Below are 17376 nucleotides of genomic sequence, written 5' to 3' on the forward strand. Positions count from 1 at the left end.
TGGCGTCGGACCACGCCATAACGGTGGCAACCGATATTGCCGATACCGGGTTCCGCCAGCTGGGCAACAGTGTTTGCCTATGACGACGGGGTTGGCTCCGGGTGACCGACTTCCATCAGGACGTCCAGACCAGGGTGTTGGACATGCCGTTCAACGGCAGCAACTTGTTCGGGAAGGCGGTGGACGAATCCCTCCAAACCATAAAGACGGACACAGAGACGGCCCACGCCCTAGGAGCCCTTCAGCAACGACGGCCCTTTCGGAGCTCCGGAGGCAGACAGGGTGCCTCCAAGGTATCCAGCGGTGGCTCGTCCTGCCGCCAGGCGGCACGCTGCCCGTCTCAGGAGGCCTACAGGGGTCGCGGCAAGCAGGGAGCGCCTCGCCGCCGTCGGCAAGGTGGCCAGGGCGGCAAGGCCACCACCTCCAAGCAGGACTGAACCGGCCGTGGTCTCGGGCCCCCACCGAAGCACCCCAGTGGGAGGCCGACTGACGAAGTTCGTCGGCGTGTGGAAGTCCATCTCCACCGACTGTTGGGTGCTGGATACCCTGGCAAGAGGACACTCTATCGAATTCCTGAAGAAGTGCCCTCACGTTCCACCTGTGGCCAGGAAGGAAAGTCACGTCCTGCAACTGCTGTTGGAAGTACGGGCGATGCTTAGGAAAGGCGCCATCGAGCTTGTCCCGAAGAGGGTCCGGGGTGTACTCAAGGTACTTCCTCTTCAGGAAGAAGACGGGCGGCTGGCGCCCCATCCTGGACCTTCGTCGTTTGAACAAATACATCAGGTCACAAAAGTTCAAGATGGTCACCCTCCAGCACGTACTGGGACAGCTGGAGGAAGGCGACTTTCTGTCGTCGTTGGACCTGGATGCATACTTCCACGTTCCCATCCTCAAAAGTCACCGAAAGTTCCTCAGGTTCGTCGTCCAGGGACGCCACTACCAATTCAGAGCACTGCCGTTCGGATTGAAGTCAGCCCCCAGGGTGTTTACCAAGTGCCTAGCACCTGTGGCGGCACGGCTGCGCCTGCAGGGGATTCACGTCTACCCCTACCTGGACGACTGGCTCATCCACTCAAGGACGAGGGAACTCGCCGTCGAACACACTGTGAGGACCGTCCAGCTACTCACAGACCTGGGATTCGCCATAAATTACCCAAAGTCCCACCTGGTGCCGTTGCAGGTGGCCCTGTTTCTGGGAGCGAAGCTCGATACAGTGAGGCGCCTGGCGTCACCGTCGGAAGAATGGACAAAGACCATTCTAGGCAAAGTGCAGCACCTGCTAGCCACGTACGTGGCCAGGGTGAGGTCCATCAAGTCCCTCCTGGGGATGATGTCCTCTTGCATCTACCTGGTGCGCCCCTGCAGACTACGGATGCGCCCTCTTCAAGAATTTCTCGACGCCAGTTGGATGCAGGCGACGGGCACCTTCGAAGACAGGGTCCCCCTCAACGAGGTGTTCCGGCGGGCGATTCAGTGGTGGGGCGTTCGAGCGCACCTCACGGCAGGCAAGGACTTTCAGATGCCGGCGTACCAGGAGACGGTGACGACGGATGCCTCCCTGGAAGGCTGGGGCGCCCACACCGGAGATCTCCACGCAAGAGGCCTCTGGCTCCCGGAGGAGAGGCTCCTGCACATCAACGTCCTGGAACTCCGAGCCGTGTTCTGTGCTCTCAAATCGTTCCTCCCGTCGCTCAAGGGCAAGGTGGTGCGGATCTTCACGGACAACACCACGACGATGTTTTACATACGGAAGCAGGGAGGCACCAGATCCCCAGCCCTATCCAAGGAGGCACAGGATCTGTAGCACTGGGCGGTCGCCCAGGGGATGTTCCTGGTTCCCTTCCACCTGGCAGGAGAAAGAAACACCATCGCCGACTCGCTCAGCAGGGAGCTGCGCGCTTGTCACGAGTGGGAACTGCGCCAGGATCAGGTGGATCAACTCTTCCGACGATGGGGCAAACCCCAAATCGACCTGTTCGCAACAGCGACGAACTCGAAGTGCAACAGGTTCGCCAGCAGGTTTCCCCAGCCGAGAAGCATGGGCGATGCATTCTCGTTCCCCTGGGACGGCCTATACCTTTATGCGTTCCCTCCGTTGCCGTTGCTGCTTCGACTCATCAACCAGCTCAAGAGGTCCCGGTGCAGGATGATCCTCGTTGCACCGGCGTGGCCGAGGCAGATCTGGTTCCCGGACCTTCGGGACTTGTCAACGTCCCCTCCCATCAAGCTGCCAGCGGACGCGGGCCTTCTCTCCAGAGAAGGAGGCGCCATCTTCCACCACGACCCGGCGTCGCTGAACCTGCAGGCTTGGCTCCTGCAGCGCTAGAGTTTGGAGGCTACGAAATACCGGCTGATTGCAGAGAGGTTCTTGCAAAGGCCAGGGCGTCCTCGACTCTCAAATGCTACGGTCATAAGTGGAAGAGGTTCTCTATCTGGTGCCGAGCACAGAAGATCAACCCCCTACGGATTACGGCCCCTCAAGTGCTGCCGTACCTGCTATCACTGGCAAAGGCTGGGCTAGCCCATGCCTCCATTAAGATTCATCTGGCGGCGATCTCCAGATATACCAGAACCACAGAACGGACGTCCCTGTGGTCCCATCGACTGGTAAAAGAGTTTATGAAAGGACTGTTCCGGTCGTTCCCGCCGGTGAAGGCCCCGGCCCCGGCGTGGGAACTTCACGTGGTGCTGACCAGGCTCATGGGTCCCCCATTCGAGCCGATGCACTCCGCACCGATGAAGTTTGTGTTGTGGAAGACTGCATTCCTGGTGGCCATTACCTCCGCACGATGAGTGGGAGAGCTCCAGGCCCTATCCTGTAAAGCACCGTACTTGACATTCCATGCCTTGAAGGTGGTGCTTAGGACGCACCCCTCCTTTATGCCCAAGGTGCCGTCGGACTTCCATCTTAACGAGCCCCTGGTGTTATCAGTTTTCTTCCCGTCTCCTTCGAGGACTTTGCACTCGCTGGATGTGGCTAGAGCGCTGAAGTTCTACGTGGACCGCACAAAGGGTTTTCGGAGGACATCACAGCTATTCGTGAACTTTGGACCTGTGAATCAAGGGAAGGCTCTCTCGAAGTTTTCTATTTCCAGATGGCTCTCCAGCTGCATCATGCACTGCCACCGGTTGGCTAACCGACTGCTGCCAGGCCGTCCAAGAGCCCATTCGACCAGAGCGATCGCTGCTACTACGGCGTTCTTATCTGGTGTGCCCCTGCTGGACATCTGCAGGGCTGCTACGTGCAGGTCGACGCACACCTTCACGAGATTCTACTGCGTCGATCTTGATTCCAGGGAGGAGTCCAGGGTCGGCCAAGCAGTGCTGCGCAACCTGTTCGCTTAAGGTGAGCCTGGTGAGGAGGTAAGAGATGCTTAATGTTGAGTTTTTTGTATTGCTTAATGTTGAGCCTTTTGCCATCCCCCCGTGGTTGTGCATGTGTGTACTGCTATTTATTCTTATATTCATGAGCATGTGAATCCATGCCAGACCCCATGCTGAAGAAGGAAAAAGTTACTTACCTGTAACTGTTGTTCTCCAGCATGGGTCTGGCATGGATTCACATGCAAACCCTTCCGCCTACCCCTCTGCGGCTCTTCACTTGGTCATACTGCCACTTCACGTGCTACCAAATCTGGAGATGGCTGCCAGAGGCGGGGCTTAGGTAGAGGGCAGTCATTGGCTCTGGTCAGTATGACGCAGAGATCAGTGATTGGTTACTACTACGAAAGACAGATCAGAAACGAAACTGATACTGATTTTTCTTTACCGAGGATTCCCAGCCTGACGACAGGGAATATTCATGAGCATGTGAATCCATGCCAGACCCATGCTGGAGAACAACAGTTACAGGTAAGTAACTTGTTCCTTCTCTACTAATTCAACACCATCTTTACAGACCTACCCCCAAAAGAGATGTACAAAAATTACAGAATAAAAAAAACATACTGCCAAAATCTGTTTTTGCAGTAAAGTGAAAACAAATATCCCATCTCTGAAGTCTCTATATTTCATACCCATTAAGAACACTCTGCTGTTGCTCTCTTAACAATTAACAATCCTCCAAAGTCTCTTACTTTAAGAGGAATCGGTAGGTTACCCTTTTCTAAGTAGTTTTCTCACCTTGTCAAATGTGTACGACGACGTTACATCGACAGGCTTTTTTTCGCAGAGGATTTTGCCGTACATCTTGGCTTAAAAAACTCTATTGAAAAATATGGGTGGGTGGGTAAGGGGGGATATAAGAGGTAGGGCCTGTGGGGAATAGGGGCTAGATAATAGTGAAACGTCAGCTTGGGGGAACCCCCAAACATTAAAAAAAAATATTTCAATGACATTTTTCGGCCAAAGATTTTCGGCAAACAATTCAGCAGAAATGAAACCTGGCGATGTAAGAACATAGTACTGTCAAATGGACTGCCCCAGGCCATACTCTAATGGAAGGATCCTGTTTTAATGTTTGTAGACCTAACCAGTGGTTAGGCAGACCCTAACAGTGGGTAATGGTTTGAGATCTGTTGAAGTTCTAAAGCCCAAATGCTGGTGTTTCTTCATATTTCATGTTCTTCCTTTCATCTGGGGAAGCAGTGCCATCGACTTGTTGGATCTCTTGTTAGTGCCAGAGCGGATAATGCTAATTCCTTATATGCTTCTCTTCCAGGATTTTCAATTACAGCACTTAAAGAGTGCAGCTGTTTGTCTAATTTAGGACCTTTTGGGGTAGGCTCCGTTGCTCACTGAATTCGCTGCCTATCAAATGTCTTGCATATAAAAATGATTACATATCTTGTTTGATGTTTCGATGTCTGCATGGTTTAGCCACCTTGTATCTTGCAATCTATTTGATGGAAAGGAGGCACGACTACCATGACAGTTTCAAAGCGTTCTAGTATCAGTCAACAAAGATAGAAGAGAGAATAGACAAAAAGGAAGAAGAAATAAATGGCGCGTCATTGTCTGGTGAACCCACAAATTAAGAACAGGTAAACATGCGGGAAAGAGTTTCTCTGCAGGCAATGATGTGCCTTACCTCTGCAGATTTGCAAATTGGCTAACCTGATGACATTCAGGAAACCTGCAAACCATTTTGCTGATTTCATAAATTCATTATACACTTAGAAATCTTCCCACTGCTTCCAGCCACGCTGCTCCATGGATATGCTTGGAACTGTAGTACCAGCAGGGAGGTGCCACTGGAAGCTTGACTAATTTTAGCACCTGATCTGAAAAATAACTTTAAGGTACATTTATACTTTACATGGCTTATTCATGCAAAGAAGTATGGTTTTGTCACAGATGGAACAGAAACACGCCTAGCCTTGCAGACAGCCGAAGGGATTTTATTATAGATGTTACAAAAAGATATGGGCTGTTCTTTGTAGCAAATATTAGAGACTGTCAATTTAGTTTGACCTGTGGCACCAGCTGGTCAATGGGTTTAGGAGGATGGCACTAGTGCTGTCCCTCCTTCTCTTCCCTCCCTTGGGATGTCCACCCTAGCCCTGACGTCCGTAACTCCTTCTTAGTACTTCAGATTGGTAACCCCTACTGTCAGAAGTTTGCATCTTAGCCTATGGATGTTTTCCCTAAATGCAGGCTCAATGAATCCCTACAGGACTTTCTAACTTTCCTTACTCTAGAGTTAGTGTTCTCATAGAAAACGGGCTGTACTTGCAATTACTGTATACGATTTTCCTAGTTTCTCACATGCCCACCATCGCCTGACCCTTCTACTATACCTACTTCCCCTTCTTCTCGACTCTTGCCCACAAACTTTGTCCCTCCGATGTTTCATGCCACCTTTCTCCTGCCTCCACCCTTTTGTTGTCTTCTCCCACACTACTACTACCACTCCTCCTAAACCATTGCTACTCCTTCTACTACCACTACTCCTACTATGACCACTCCTAATCAGACCACTTATCTCACTACTCCTTCCTCTTCTCACTACTGCTGCTACTCCCCTCCTTCCACTACTGCTCCCCTCCTTCTACTGCATCCCTCCTTTCACTATTATTCCCCTCCTCCCACTCCACAAATGCCAGCCTTTCATCCTGTAACATTCACTTCACATCCACTCCTTACTCTAACTTCTATCCACTTGCCACACAGACCCACACACTCAGCAGTACCATTACACTGACTTGCCAGTAACCCCTCTTTCGAAGGGATTGTGTCCGCCGACGTATTCCTTATCTTTGATAATTCGTCTCCAGCTTGCTGGCCTCGGAAATGTTTTCTCTGTAGAGGGCGCTGCGTGTCGATGTCCGCCGAGTCGATGTCCCTCGACAGCCACCGTATCGGCGCCGACGTCACCATGCCCATAAATAGCCACGCGCGGCTGCCCGTTGCTCAGTTCCGTTTTTCCACGCTTCGTGGGGCCTCGGAATATCGTTGCTCAGTTCAGTCAGATAAACCTTCTAGATTTACTCGAAAATACCAACTTGTTCTCGATGGCTTCTTCATCGGAACCGACAAGGCCGCGATCCGGCTTCAAAAAATGTCGAGACTGCGGTAAAAAAATGTCGATAACAGATCCACACAGGAACTGCTTGTGGTGCTTGGGAGCCGAGCACCATTGTTCGGAGTGTGAGGACTGCATACCCATGACGGTGAAAGCCTTGAAGGAGCGCAAGGGGACGCTCGAGAGAGGTAAGTCAGTCAAAACCTCCTCGAAAGTTTCTCCGGCTGAGTCAAGACATTCGTCTCCTCGCCGTCAAAAGCATTCCCATTCTAGATCTCAAAGTAGCTCCCACCATTCGTTGAGATCGAGACACTCAAAGAAGAAACGTCGAAGATCCCTTTCCTCGTCATCTTCTGTTTCCCCGGAAAGGATCTCCTGCCCCACAAAACACATCTCTCAGGCTGAGTGGGAGGAATTCAGGAAGAAAATGCTAAGCGTCTTCGAGAAAGCGGCCTCAACCCCCTCGAAGATAGCTGAGGGTGATACCCCGGGTGAAAAACTCGAATCGAAACGCCGCGAGTCGCTGCACCCGGTGAAAGATTCCACCCGTGAGCGCCACAGGCCATCGGGTAAGAAGGCACCGTCTTCGACGCCGTCGTCGAAGTTCCCTTCGACACATGGATCGGCGCCATCGCATCGGTCGATCGACTTGACGCCATCATCGACGCTGACATCGACGCCAATGAAAGAGAAAACCACGGCTACTTCACAGCCAATGGTGATACCAAGAGCCTCCGGCACGACGCCGAGACCGTAGGATCCCGATCCTCTCGAGTTCTTCGAGGCCTCTTCCAGTTTTCTCGACGCCGTTCTCGGCGCCTTCGAAGCCTGTCACATCGGCGTCAACGACATCAACGTTTTCTTGCCCAATAATGACGAGTTTGGCTCCTTCTGCCTTAGAAATGGACTTTACACCATTTTCGAGGGCAGAGTACCCCGGATTATCTTCAATCTATGAAGAAGGGGAGGATTCTGACCAGCAAACCTTCGGGTTGCAGAGGACCACACTACCTGTTTCAGAGGATTTCACCTCTGTGGAAAGAAGGTTGAAAGACCTACAGGAGTCATTACATTAGGCAAGTGGGCTGGACACTTCCCCAGAAGCGGATTTTGTTAACCCAGACCCAGGGGAACATGCTGAAACACCCTATAGAACCCTGATGGCAAGGAGTATTGAATTTATGGGTTGGTCTGCGCCTTCACCTGTTTTTCAACAGGATGACCTGACAGACATATTAGACAAAGGTCCACAGGAGGATCCTGTGGTCCCCTTCCATGCAGCCTTACAAAGAAAGAGTTCATCTAATTGGGAAACTCCTGAAGTTATCACTGCAGTCAATAAAAGATTGTCAGCCAAGTATAGGGTAGCTGCGGCTGACACTGAATACTTATCAAAACACCCGACTCCAGAGAGCCTGGTGGTTCAAGCAGCAACTTCATCAAGCAGCAGGTCCGCTTACTCTACTGTCCCACAGGATAGAGATGACAAAAGGTACGATTCTATGGCAAAAAAAGTCTTTTCTGCTTGTAGTATGGCGTTGAAGTCCATCAACGCCACCTGTACGCTCGCCATGTTCTGTGGGATTGGGAGTGTGCTTCATCAGCGGCTGACTGCATACCCAAAGGAGAGGAAAGGGAAGCCTTCCTTAACATTATTAAAGATGGCAAAGATGCCATGTGCGAGTCCCTTCAAACTGGCATCGATTCTGCTGACAGTATCAGCAGAGCCATGGCGGCAAGTACGACAATCCGCAGGCATGCGTGGTTGCGAAAGTCTGGCTTTGCTCCAGATGTACAGGCCAGACTTTTGAATATGCCCTTAGATGGCTCTTCTTTATTCGGTAAAAAGGCTGATGACAGTCTGGAAAAGTTGCAGACATCTAAAGCAGCTGCAAAATCGTTAGATACTGCAATCCGCCAAACTCCTTTTCACCCCTCAGGAACCTCTGGGAGAGGAAAGTCCTTTCGCTATTATTCCGCATTCGGGAAAGGCAGAGGACAGCCGGCTCAAAGAGGCCAAAGGAGATCCACCCTCGGCATCTGCATCAGCGGCCCCCAAACCACTCTGAGGTCTTTCCACACAAAACACCTGTAGGGGGCAGGTTAACTCACCATCTGACGGAATGGCAGGCTATAACGTCAGATGCTTGGGCATTGGAGACAGTTGCCCAGGGTTACTGCCGACCCTTTCTACACATCCCTCAGTCATCCACCGGGGCACAGCTCTCTAAAAGTTCCAGATCCGCTCCTCTTGCAGGAAATTATAGACCTGCTAGAGAAAGGTGCCATAGAACCGGTACCTGTAGCGGACAGGAACAAGGGCTGGTACTCCCCCTACTTTCTCATACCAAAGAAGGACGGATGACTGAGACCCATCCTGTACTTACGAAAATTGAACAAGTTCCTCGGGAAGGACAAGTTCAAGATGGGAACTCTCTCACAGATCCTTCAGGCCCTCCAGCTCCAGGACTGGCTGGTATCTCTGGACCTTCAGGATGCTTATTTCCATGTGCCAATCCATCTCAAACACAGGAAATACCTGAGGTTCGCAATTGGCGACTCTCATTATCAATTTCGAGTTCTGCCATTTGGGCTGACCTCCGCCCCGAGGGTCTTCACCAAGCTAATGTCGGTAGTGGCTGCGAGTCTAAGGAGGGAAGGGATCCACGTCTACCCCTACCTGGACGATTGGCTGATCAGGGCTGTATCTTCGGAACAAGCTCAGATCCAGCTAGATTATGTCTGCCACTTCCTTCACAAACTGGGCTTCTCCCTCAATTTAAAGAAGTCACAGATGATACAATCACAGAGACTCCAGTACATTGGAGCGGTCCTGGACACTTCCCTGGGAAAAGCCTCGCCACCAGAGGTGAGGGCTCAAGATATTCTGCAGATGGTCAACAAGTTCCAAAATGCCCAACGTCTCCCAGCCTTCGACTTTTTGAGGTTGCTAGGCCTCATGGCATCCTGCATCTTCCTTGTACCGGAGGCTAGCCTGAGAATAAGATCTCTTCAGTGGGCACTGAGAAGTCAGTGGTCGCAATTCTCAGGGAGAATGACAGATCTCCACCGGATTCCGGACAAGGTAGCCCACGACCTTCAATGGTGGGCCTATCCAGAGAACATCTTGAAAGGAGAACTGTTTTGGCAACCATGGCCGGAGATAACAGTAGTCACAGACGCCTCACTCACGGGGTGGGGAGCCCATACCAACGACTTGACCATCAGCGATCATTGGTCTCCATCGGAGTCCAGACTACATATCAACCTATTAGAGCTGAGAGCGATCAGACTAGCGCTGAAAGCTTTCCTGCCATCAGTACAGGGGAGAAATGTCCTGATAATGACGGACAACACTGTGGCCATGCACTACCTCAACAAAAGAGGAGGCGTAGGGTCACTGCCACTGTGCAGAGAGGCAATGCAGCTCTGGTTTTGGGCAATTCGGGAAGGAATCTCTCTATCAGCAGTCCACCTAGCCGGAGAGAAGAACTTGACAGCGGACGATCTGAGCAGGCAGAGCAGAGTCTCCCACAAGTGGGAGCTAGCTCAGGAAGTCCTTCAAGAGATCTTCGCCCTTTGGGGAACCTCTCAGGTGGATCTGTTCGCCAGAAGCACCAACAGGAAGTGCGATCTGTTCTGTTCAAGGGAATTTCCCCCGAGAGGAGCTCTAGGAGACGCGTTCGTAGTGGACTGGGAGTTCCCATTCCTTTACGCGTTTCCACCAGTCCCTGTTAGTCCTCAAATGATCAGGAGGTTGAGAAGATTCCGGAAAATCATGATCCTAATTGCCTCGGACTCGGCCAGGAGTACGTGGTACCCGGACCTTCTGGATATGTCATCTGCCCTCCAATCCGTCTTCCACTCAAAGAGAATCTTCTCTCGCAGAAGGGAGGTCAGGTTCTCCATCCAGAAATCGGAACCCTCAACCTTCACGCTTGGCTTCTGAAAGGGTGAGGTACAAGGATTGGGACCTCCCTGATGATGTCATGGAGGTGTTGCTTTCGGCCAGAAGGCCAGCAACAAAGTCTTTATACCGCTGCCGTTGGAACAAATTTTGCAGCTGGTGTAGAGAAGGGAATATCGACCCTTTTTCATGTGGTACACCAACGATGTTATCGTTTCTACTCTACTTGGCAAACTCAGGCCTTCAAGTTGGCACTGTAAAAGGCTATCTCGCAGCGCTTTCAATCTTCAAGCGCACTGCAGAGGAACCATCGTATTTCAAACTACCTCTTGTAATGCAATTTCTCAAGGGATTAACTAATGTTTATCCTCCAAGACCATTCCAAGTTCCCTTATGGGACTTAAATTTAGTCTTAAACTTCCTAATGGGTACTCCATTCGAACCACCACTCCACTCTTGTTCGCTGAGATTTCTCACGCTTAAAACTGTCCTATTGGTAGCACTAACATCTGCTAGGAGGGTGAGCGAGCTACAAGCTCTCTTGTAAACCCCCCATACAATTTTCCATAAGGACAAAGTCGTCCTACAGGTGAAGCCTAATTTCCTCCCAATGGTGGTTTCTGAATTTCATATTACTCAGAAACTTACCTTACCTTCATTCTACCCTCCTCCCCCCCCCCATCCGGGTAAAGAGGAAGAAAGGCTACATAGGCTGGACCCAAGGCGAGCTCTGAGCTTTTACATCAGCAGACTGGCTAGGATTAGGCAAGCAGACCAACTGTTTGTAGGATACTCGGGTCACAAGTTGAGACTACCCATAACAAAACAGACCATTTCCAGGTGGATTATTTTGGCCATTCTGGAATGTTACAAACTGGCAGGGAAAGAGCCCCCCAAAATCTTAGGGCTCATTCAACCAGGGGTATCGCAGCCTCTTCGGCCCTCCAAAGAGGGGTACCTGTCCGAGACATATGTGCGGCTGCCACATGGTCGTCCGCACATACGTTCACAAAATTTTACAACCTGGATTCCTCCGCTAGTCAAGCGACCAGATTTGGAAAAGCCGTATTACATGCGGTTCACTCCTAAAAGGGATACATGACGACATTACTCCCACCTCCAATTACATGCCACTGCTATGGGAGTCTATCAAAGGTAAGGAATACGTCGGAGGACACAATCCCTTCGAAGAACAAGTTACTTCTTACCTTGTAACATTCTTTCGATGGGATGTTCCTCCGACGTATTCCTCATCGCCCCTCCCATCCATCCCCGCAGTAATACTTCCCTTGTGGTTGCAGTTTACGCTTCTTCAAGGTCAATAACCAATTCAGGCATGACTTATCATATGCTACAAAACGGAACTGAGCAACAGACGCCGCGCGTGGCTATTTATGGGCATGGTGACGTCGGCGCCGATACGGTGGCTGTCGAGGGACATCGACTCGGCGGATGTCGACGCGCAGCGCCCTCTACAGAGAAAACATTTCCGAGACCAGCAAGCTGGAGACGAATTATCAAAGATGAGGAATACGTCAGAGGAACATCCCATCGAAAGAAAGTTACAAGGTAAGAAGTAACTTGTTCTTCTCCAAGAACTGTCTCCACACTCTGCCGTTTCTGCGTTCCCATGCTGGTCTCTTGGTCTGCCTCCTTCTCCTCCTCTGACCTCATCCAGACAACCCACACTTCCTTTTCTCTGTGCGGCGCCACCGTGGTTCGAACCATGGCGGGTCTACCAGCTTAGTGACTCATTCTGTGTCGGGGGTTCTATACTGGCCATTCCCCTCAGCAGTATAGTCTCTAGACTGGGTCTGGCAGTGCTCTCATTTCCCTTGTGGTCTAAGTTTAAACAGTAGTCTCTGGTGGAGCACTCGTCTAGCTGCCAAAGCAAGCCTATAATTGTTGCATGCTCACGTGGGTCCTGTGACGTTGCACTCTTCCCCAGGTTTTCAACATTGCCGCAGGATACTGGATTTACTGCGTCTTGGAGGGTTGCTTCCGGTCATAGGTGTGTCGGTCTCTGTGACTCTGTGGCGGGGCGTTAGTTGAAGCTTAAGGCTCTGCTGCTAGTGTGCTTCACATGCTTTTCAAAACATAGAGACTGACAAGCATCTTGAGATAGAGGCATGGTGTGAGACAATGGTGTGCTTGCAAGCATTCTGGCACAAGGGTGGGGAACAGGAACTAGGGTCCTCTCTGCTACCAATTCCTACCTCAGTGCCAGGACTAGCTATGGATTACTTTGTGGTAGGTCTTCCCCTCTTGGCAAGGCCAGGGTCTCATTTTTAAATAAATTGATACTTTGAGATGAAATACATTTTAACTTGATTAAAAAATACTCATTTAGGAACAGGAATTGCGTTTTTACTCTTGAAAATTTTTTTTTACTCCCAACTTCAGAGAACAGAGAGTAAATTACTCCTATTGAAAATCTTAACCGGTGCACTGCCTCCTGCAATCTGTAATTTCAGTGTGTGTGGGTGAGGCGAGTTGCTGACTGTAGGATGTTTTTTTGGGCTAAAGGACAGTGTAAAGGAAAGTGAACAGAAGGTGTATTGGCCATGGATTTGTAGCTCACTTTGAGGGCCATGGATTCGTCAATTTGAGGTAAGCCTTATACTTGGGTCGGTTGGGGAGTATTGAACACTATGTGGATGTAATGGTGCTCACAGACCTATGAGAGAGAGAGAGAGAGCGAGAGAGAGAGTTATGGGAGAGGAGAGAAAATATATATGGTCCAGAGTTCTGGAGCTAGCAGGGTATGATCCTATTGTGGTCCAAGAATCAGAGTATGCTGTTGGAACCCTGGTGGCTGCTGCCGTTCTAATTGGAGTATGATCTTTGTATTCCAGGTCTGCTGGTAGGAACCTTGGACGTGGTGTTGGATTCTAGCTCACGTGTCGCCCCTTATCGGATCCTCCATCAGACGCAGGAGTCTCAAATCTATTGGACAGTGGCATGTGGTAGGTTCCTTTCTGGTGAAGTGAAGCTTGAAACAGTTATTGTGTGATGCGGCTTGCTGCACAACTGCTACATAAAGTAGCAGTTGTGCTACACTCGCTGTTTATTAGTTTAAAACTGCATCAAACACCTTGTGAGCAAAACCATGCAGCAAAGGTTTTATTGTAAATGAAAATGAAGTAAGATTGACACACTGGGATACTCTGCTGCTTTTGTTTTTAATTTGTATATAGATTAATGAGTAACACAAATTAAATTGATTTCTTATATCCCGCTTCATGCCGGTCTCCAGCCTGTAAGCGTGGGACCGAGACTGGGTTTCAAAACGGCGCTGCTCGGTGTATTCTTGATTTTGAAACATATATTTAATATGTATGATTTCAAAATACATTGGAGAAAACAAAGACATGTTTTATACGGCCATGCTTATTGAAGGATTGAAAATATCTGTGCATTTTACATAACGGTGAATCTGATTTCCTGTGCTCTTTGTCACCATAAGTGGGAGAGTATGGTGGAGAAAATCTGTTTCCTGATGGCTATACATTCACCCATGTCTCACCTGCCACAGACACTGACAAATCTCTAGCCATCATGTTACAGATTTGCCCACCTATACTGTTCCACTTTTGATGGTGGTAAATACAGATAAAGTGCGAATAGAGAAGTGGACAGTGGAAGCACACCCTATTAACAGAGGTTTGGAATAATCTAAAGAAATATCAGGTTGGTAGGTAGATCCTTTGGAAAATAGATTTGAGCTGCAGAGGAGAGAAATGCAACCTTGACACCTAGGTTGAGCAAAATACAGAGAAAACAAACAAGTTCCCAATTTTGGAACTCACGTCCCCTGCACACTTTCATATGTCTGGAATACCAGACCAACAATTCATAATGTAGATTCACAATATTTCAAATGAATTTTAGTATTTCATATATTAATAGAAAAACGATTTTGAAATAACAATCATTCAGTCAAATTTGGTCACAAGAACCAGTCTTCATTTTATTCATGATGGTGGAGCTGTAGAGGGCCCAACGCATTTTGAGTGAATACACTCTTCATCAGGGGCAATTCAAATTCTGGAAAGAGATTTATATACAATATTTATATTCAAAGGTAAAAAAATATAGTTCTTTAAATCAACAATAATTAAAACAAACTCAGTCAGGAAACTGTCTTCAAAACATCAGTTATTGTTAAGAACTCAAAAATGCATTTAGAACACTACGCCCCAATTGCATAGTATATATGATTTTTACACATGTAGTGTAGTAGGGATTCATTTCCATAACCATTTGTAGCAGACCATGATCATGATATGTCTCTAACGGCCAAAAAGATGGTCTATTGGGGGGAGGACCCTAATTGGGACATCCTTACAGTATAGAATAAATATTACAGTTGAAGATAATAGAAAGAAAATTTGGATATTCAGATTTGCTTGTATGTAAATGGTGCAGATATTTTCAAGCCCTGAAGGATGCGCATTTGTGAAACAGGTTTGCATTCCCTAATGTATTTTAACACATAGGTTATGTTATCTTGCATTTGTATAGCACCTCCTTCCATAGTTTAGTGACATCAAAGCCCCTTTGAGGAAAAGGAGGAAAATGATATGATGTGGCATTTATAACGTGCCTGTACACAAGTTTTTCTAGGCGCGACAAGACAAGTAGGGGGAAACAAGCGAGGACAAAATAACAATCTTACTAGGCCTTGTGTCATTCAGATCGCGCAAGTGTGGGTAAGAGGGAACGACGGGAGAAGTGCCAGGGGAAGTGCAATTAACTCACAAGTGCAGCCAGTGGGTGGCTCATAAGTGCAGAGAGATGGGACTGTAGGGTTCCAGATACAGACCTTTAAGTGCTGGGGAGCCCGGAGACAGTGCGGGCAACTGGACATGCAGAAGCATGGGCCCGGGTTCAGAGGGTGACCAGTGCGTGGAGCAGTCGGGTGCATCAGCGGGGGAGAGGAAGAGAGAAAGCGGAAGCAAAAAGGAAGGAGAAAGCGGAAGTGAAAAGGAAGATAATAAAAGTGGGGAGGGAGGAGCTAAGTCGGGTACATAGTTGGGATGAGGGCGAGGGATAGATAAGATGCTCAGGAAGTCGTGAGAAGGAAAAGTTGTAGGAGCTATGTGTACAAATTTATTGTGCGACTCAGTGTTTTATAGGGTGCAACGCTGAAAGGAGAGAGATGGAGAAGAGGTGTTTGCTGTGCCAGGGGGTATGTCTGGAATTTACTCTGCATGGTGAGCCTAAGCATGTGGCAGCCATGCCCAAGAAAACAGACGGCAGAGCCCTTCTACTTTCTTCCCTAGGCCCCCAACAACATCTGGGAGGCGTTGTATGACAGAAATCAAAATTTGGCAAGTTTTGAAAAACTCCCTTAAAATCGAGAAAAATAAACCCCTTTTTTGTTGCCTCGTTAATGTCATGGTTACCAAAACCCTAGGCTTGTGTTCAAAGTGCTTAGGGTCTATGTGGACACACTTTTGAAACTTCCACAGTCTCGTGGTGAGCCAAGACATATAGAAACCATGCCCAAGAAAAAACATCATCCAAAGCCCCTCTACTTACTCTACTAAGTACCAAACTGCCACAAACTATAGTTGGGGAAAGCTGGTAGGAAATACGGGCACATTTACCTGAGGGTGGGATTTCATAAGCCCCAGTCTGACCTTCCTGTAGTTGCCCGAATCCTGCTGAGGTTGGGCGCTTATGAAAGTAATTTACATAATCCAGCCTTTGACTAGCCTTCTCACCCTCAGCTGCAATTGCTATGTCCTGTTAATAGAGGCCATCATATGAATGTTAGGTCAAAACAGGGATGTATTGTCTAGCTAACAGATTAGATTTCCAAGTTAACCATTCTAGTTTCTGTGTGTGTTTAGGGGGTTGCTACCTGCTGCCTTGGGGTTGCTTCAAAGGGCGCTTGAAAATTATTAATTTACAGCGAAACATTATAATGAAACCTCAACATAATAAAACATGACCTAACAAGCTAGTATAAAAGTAAAGGAAACCAACATAATATTCTCCCCCCTGTCTCGAAATGAGTGAATGAGTACGAACAATAGTACTCGGGTCGATTCTAGATAACGTATAAAGAGAGATATTAAAGGATAGTTCCGGGACTTTTTTTTTTATTGTCCCTACGGTTCGGCCATGTGTTTTTAAGCATAAATCGGTAGATCATAGAAAACTTTCCTATGGACCTTACCCGACTTTTCGTCCACTAACGCACTCAAAATCAGCTGCCATTTTCTGATAATCCGATTATTTCCCCCCATCGACCTGGCTCACCTGCTTTTGCGGCACTAAATCAAATCCCCCGCCCCTGAGCCTGACATCAGCAGACGCGTACCGCCCATTTCCCAACGCCAAAGCACGTTTCGTGTCAACAATCGCTGCGCCTCAGCTAATGAAGTGTCGCCATGGAAATGGCAGGACGCCTCTTTCCTCAATAAGTATAAACACACCGTTTCACAACACACAGCAGCAGATTTTCGATTCCATTACTCTCTCTGTGTTACTTTGAGTATTCTGTGACTCGTTTCTGTGCTCTGGTCAGCTACCTTCGCCGCCTCTAGGCCTTGTGAACACCTGTACCATCTCTGTAAATTATTTTACTTTCTTTACCACACAATGGCTACAATAATGCCGTATATGTACGAGCCCGAGTACACCGAGGAAGAACTACTGGAAAGGCAAGCACGCGAAAACGATGGGGATTCGGACGGCAGTTGGGAGGACCAGTCAACGGATGAAGAGCCTGGACCATGTCGCATGGACGGCGTCTCCACCTCGTGCACGTGCAATCGGTGCGAGCTAATGCCAACTGAGGAGGAGAACTGCTGCTGCCGTGAAAATTCCGGGTGCTTGGCCTACATTTCGGAAGGCGAGCCAAGTCCGCAATGCATCACCGAGCTGCCAGAGTTCAGGGAAGCCTGCCTCTCACGGACCGTGTTGAGGATGATGATGGTGCTTATGCACGAACTTCGCGGCACTGTTCGTCCGCGTAATCCGAGTAACGAGTAAG

At 48.9% G+C, this 17376-nt stretch overlaps 1 protein-coding gene across 3 annotated transcripts in view; it reads left to right on the forward strand.

Annotated features, from left to right (window-relative positions):
• The window catches only part of LOC138582632 (TBC1 domain family member 9B-like), a 1499720-nt gene that overhangs the window by 196684 nt on the left and 1285660 nt on the right, over positions 1–17376 (forward strand). For all 3 annotated transcript variants that reach the window (XM_069654093.1, XM_069654091.1, XM_069654092.1), the window contains exon 2: positions 13226–13336. In XM_069654093.1, coding sequence (XP_069510194.1) covers positions 13226–13336 — 111 coding nt within the window. The remainder of the gene's footprint in view (positions 1–13225; positions 13337–17376) is intronic.

The sequence above is a fragment of the Ambystoma mexicanum genome, chromosome 3q (assembly GCF_040938575.1).
Source record: "Ambystoma mexicanum isolate Mex_15411 chromosome 3q, UKY_AmexF1_1, whole genome shotgun sequence".
Classification (NCBI taxonomy): Eukaryota; Metazoa; Chordata; class Amphibia; order Caudata; family Ambystomatidae; genus Ambystoma; species Ambystoma mexicanum.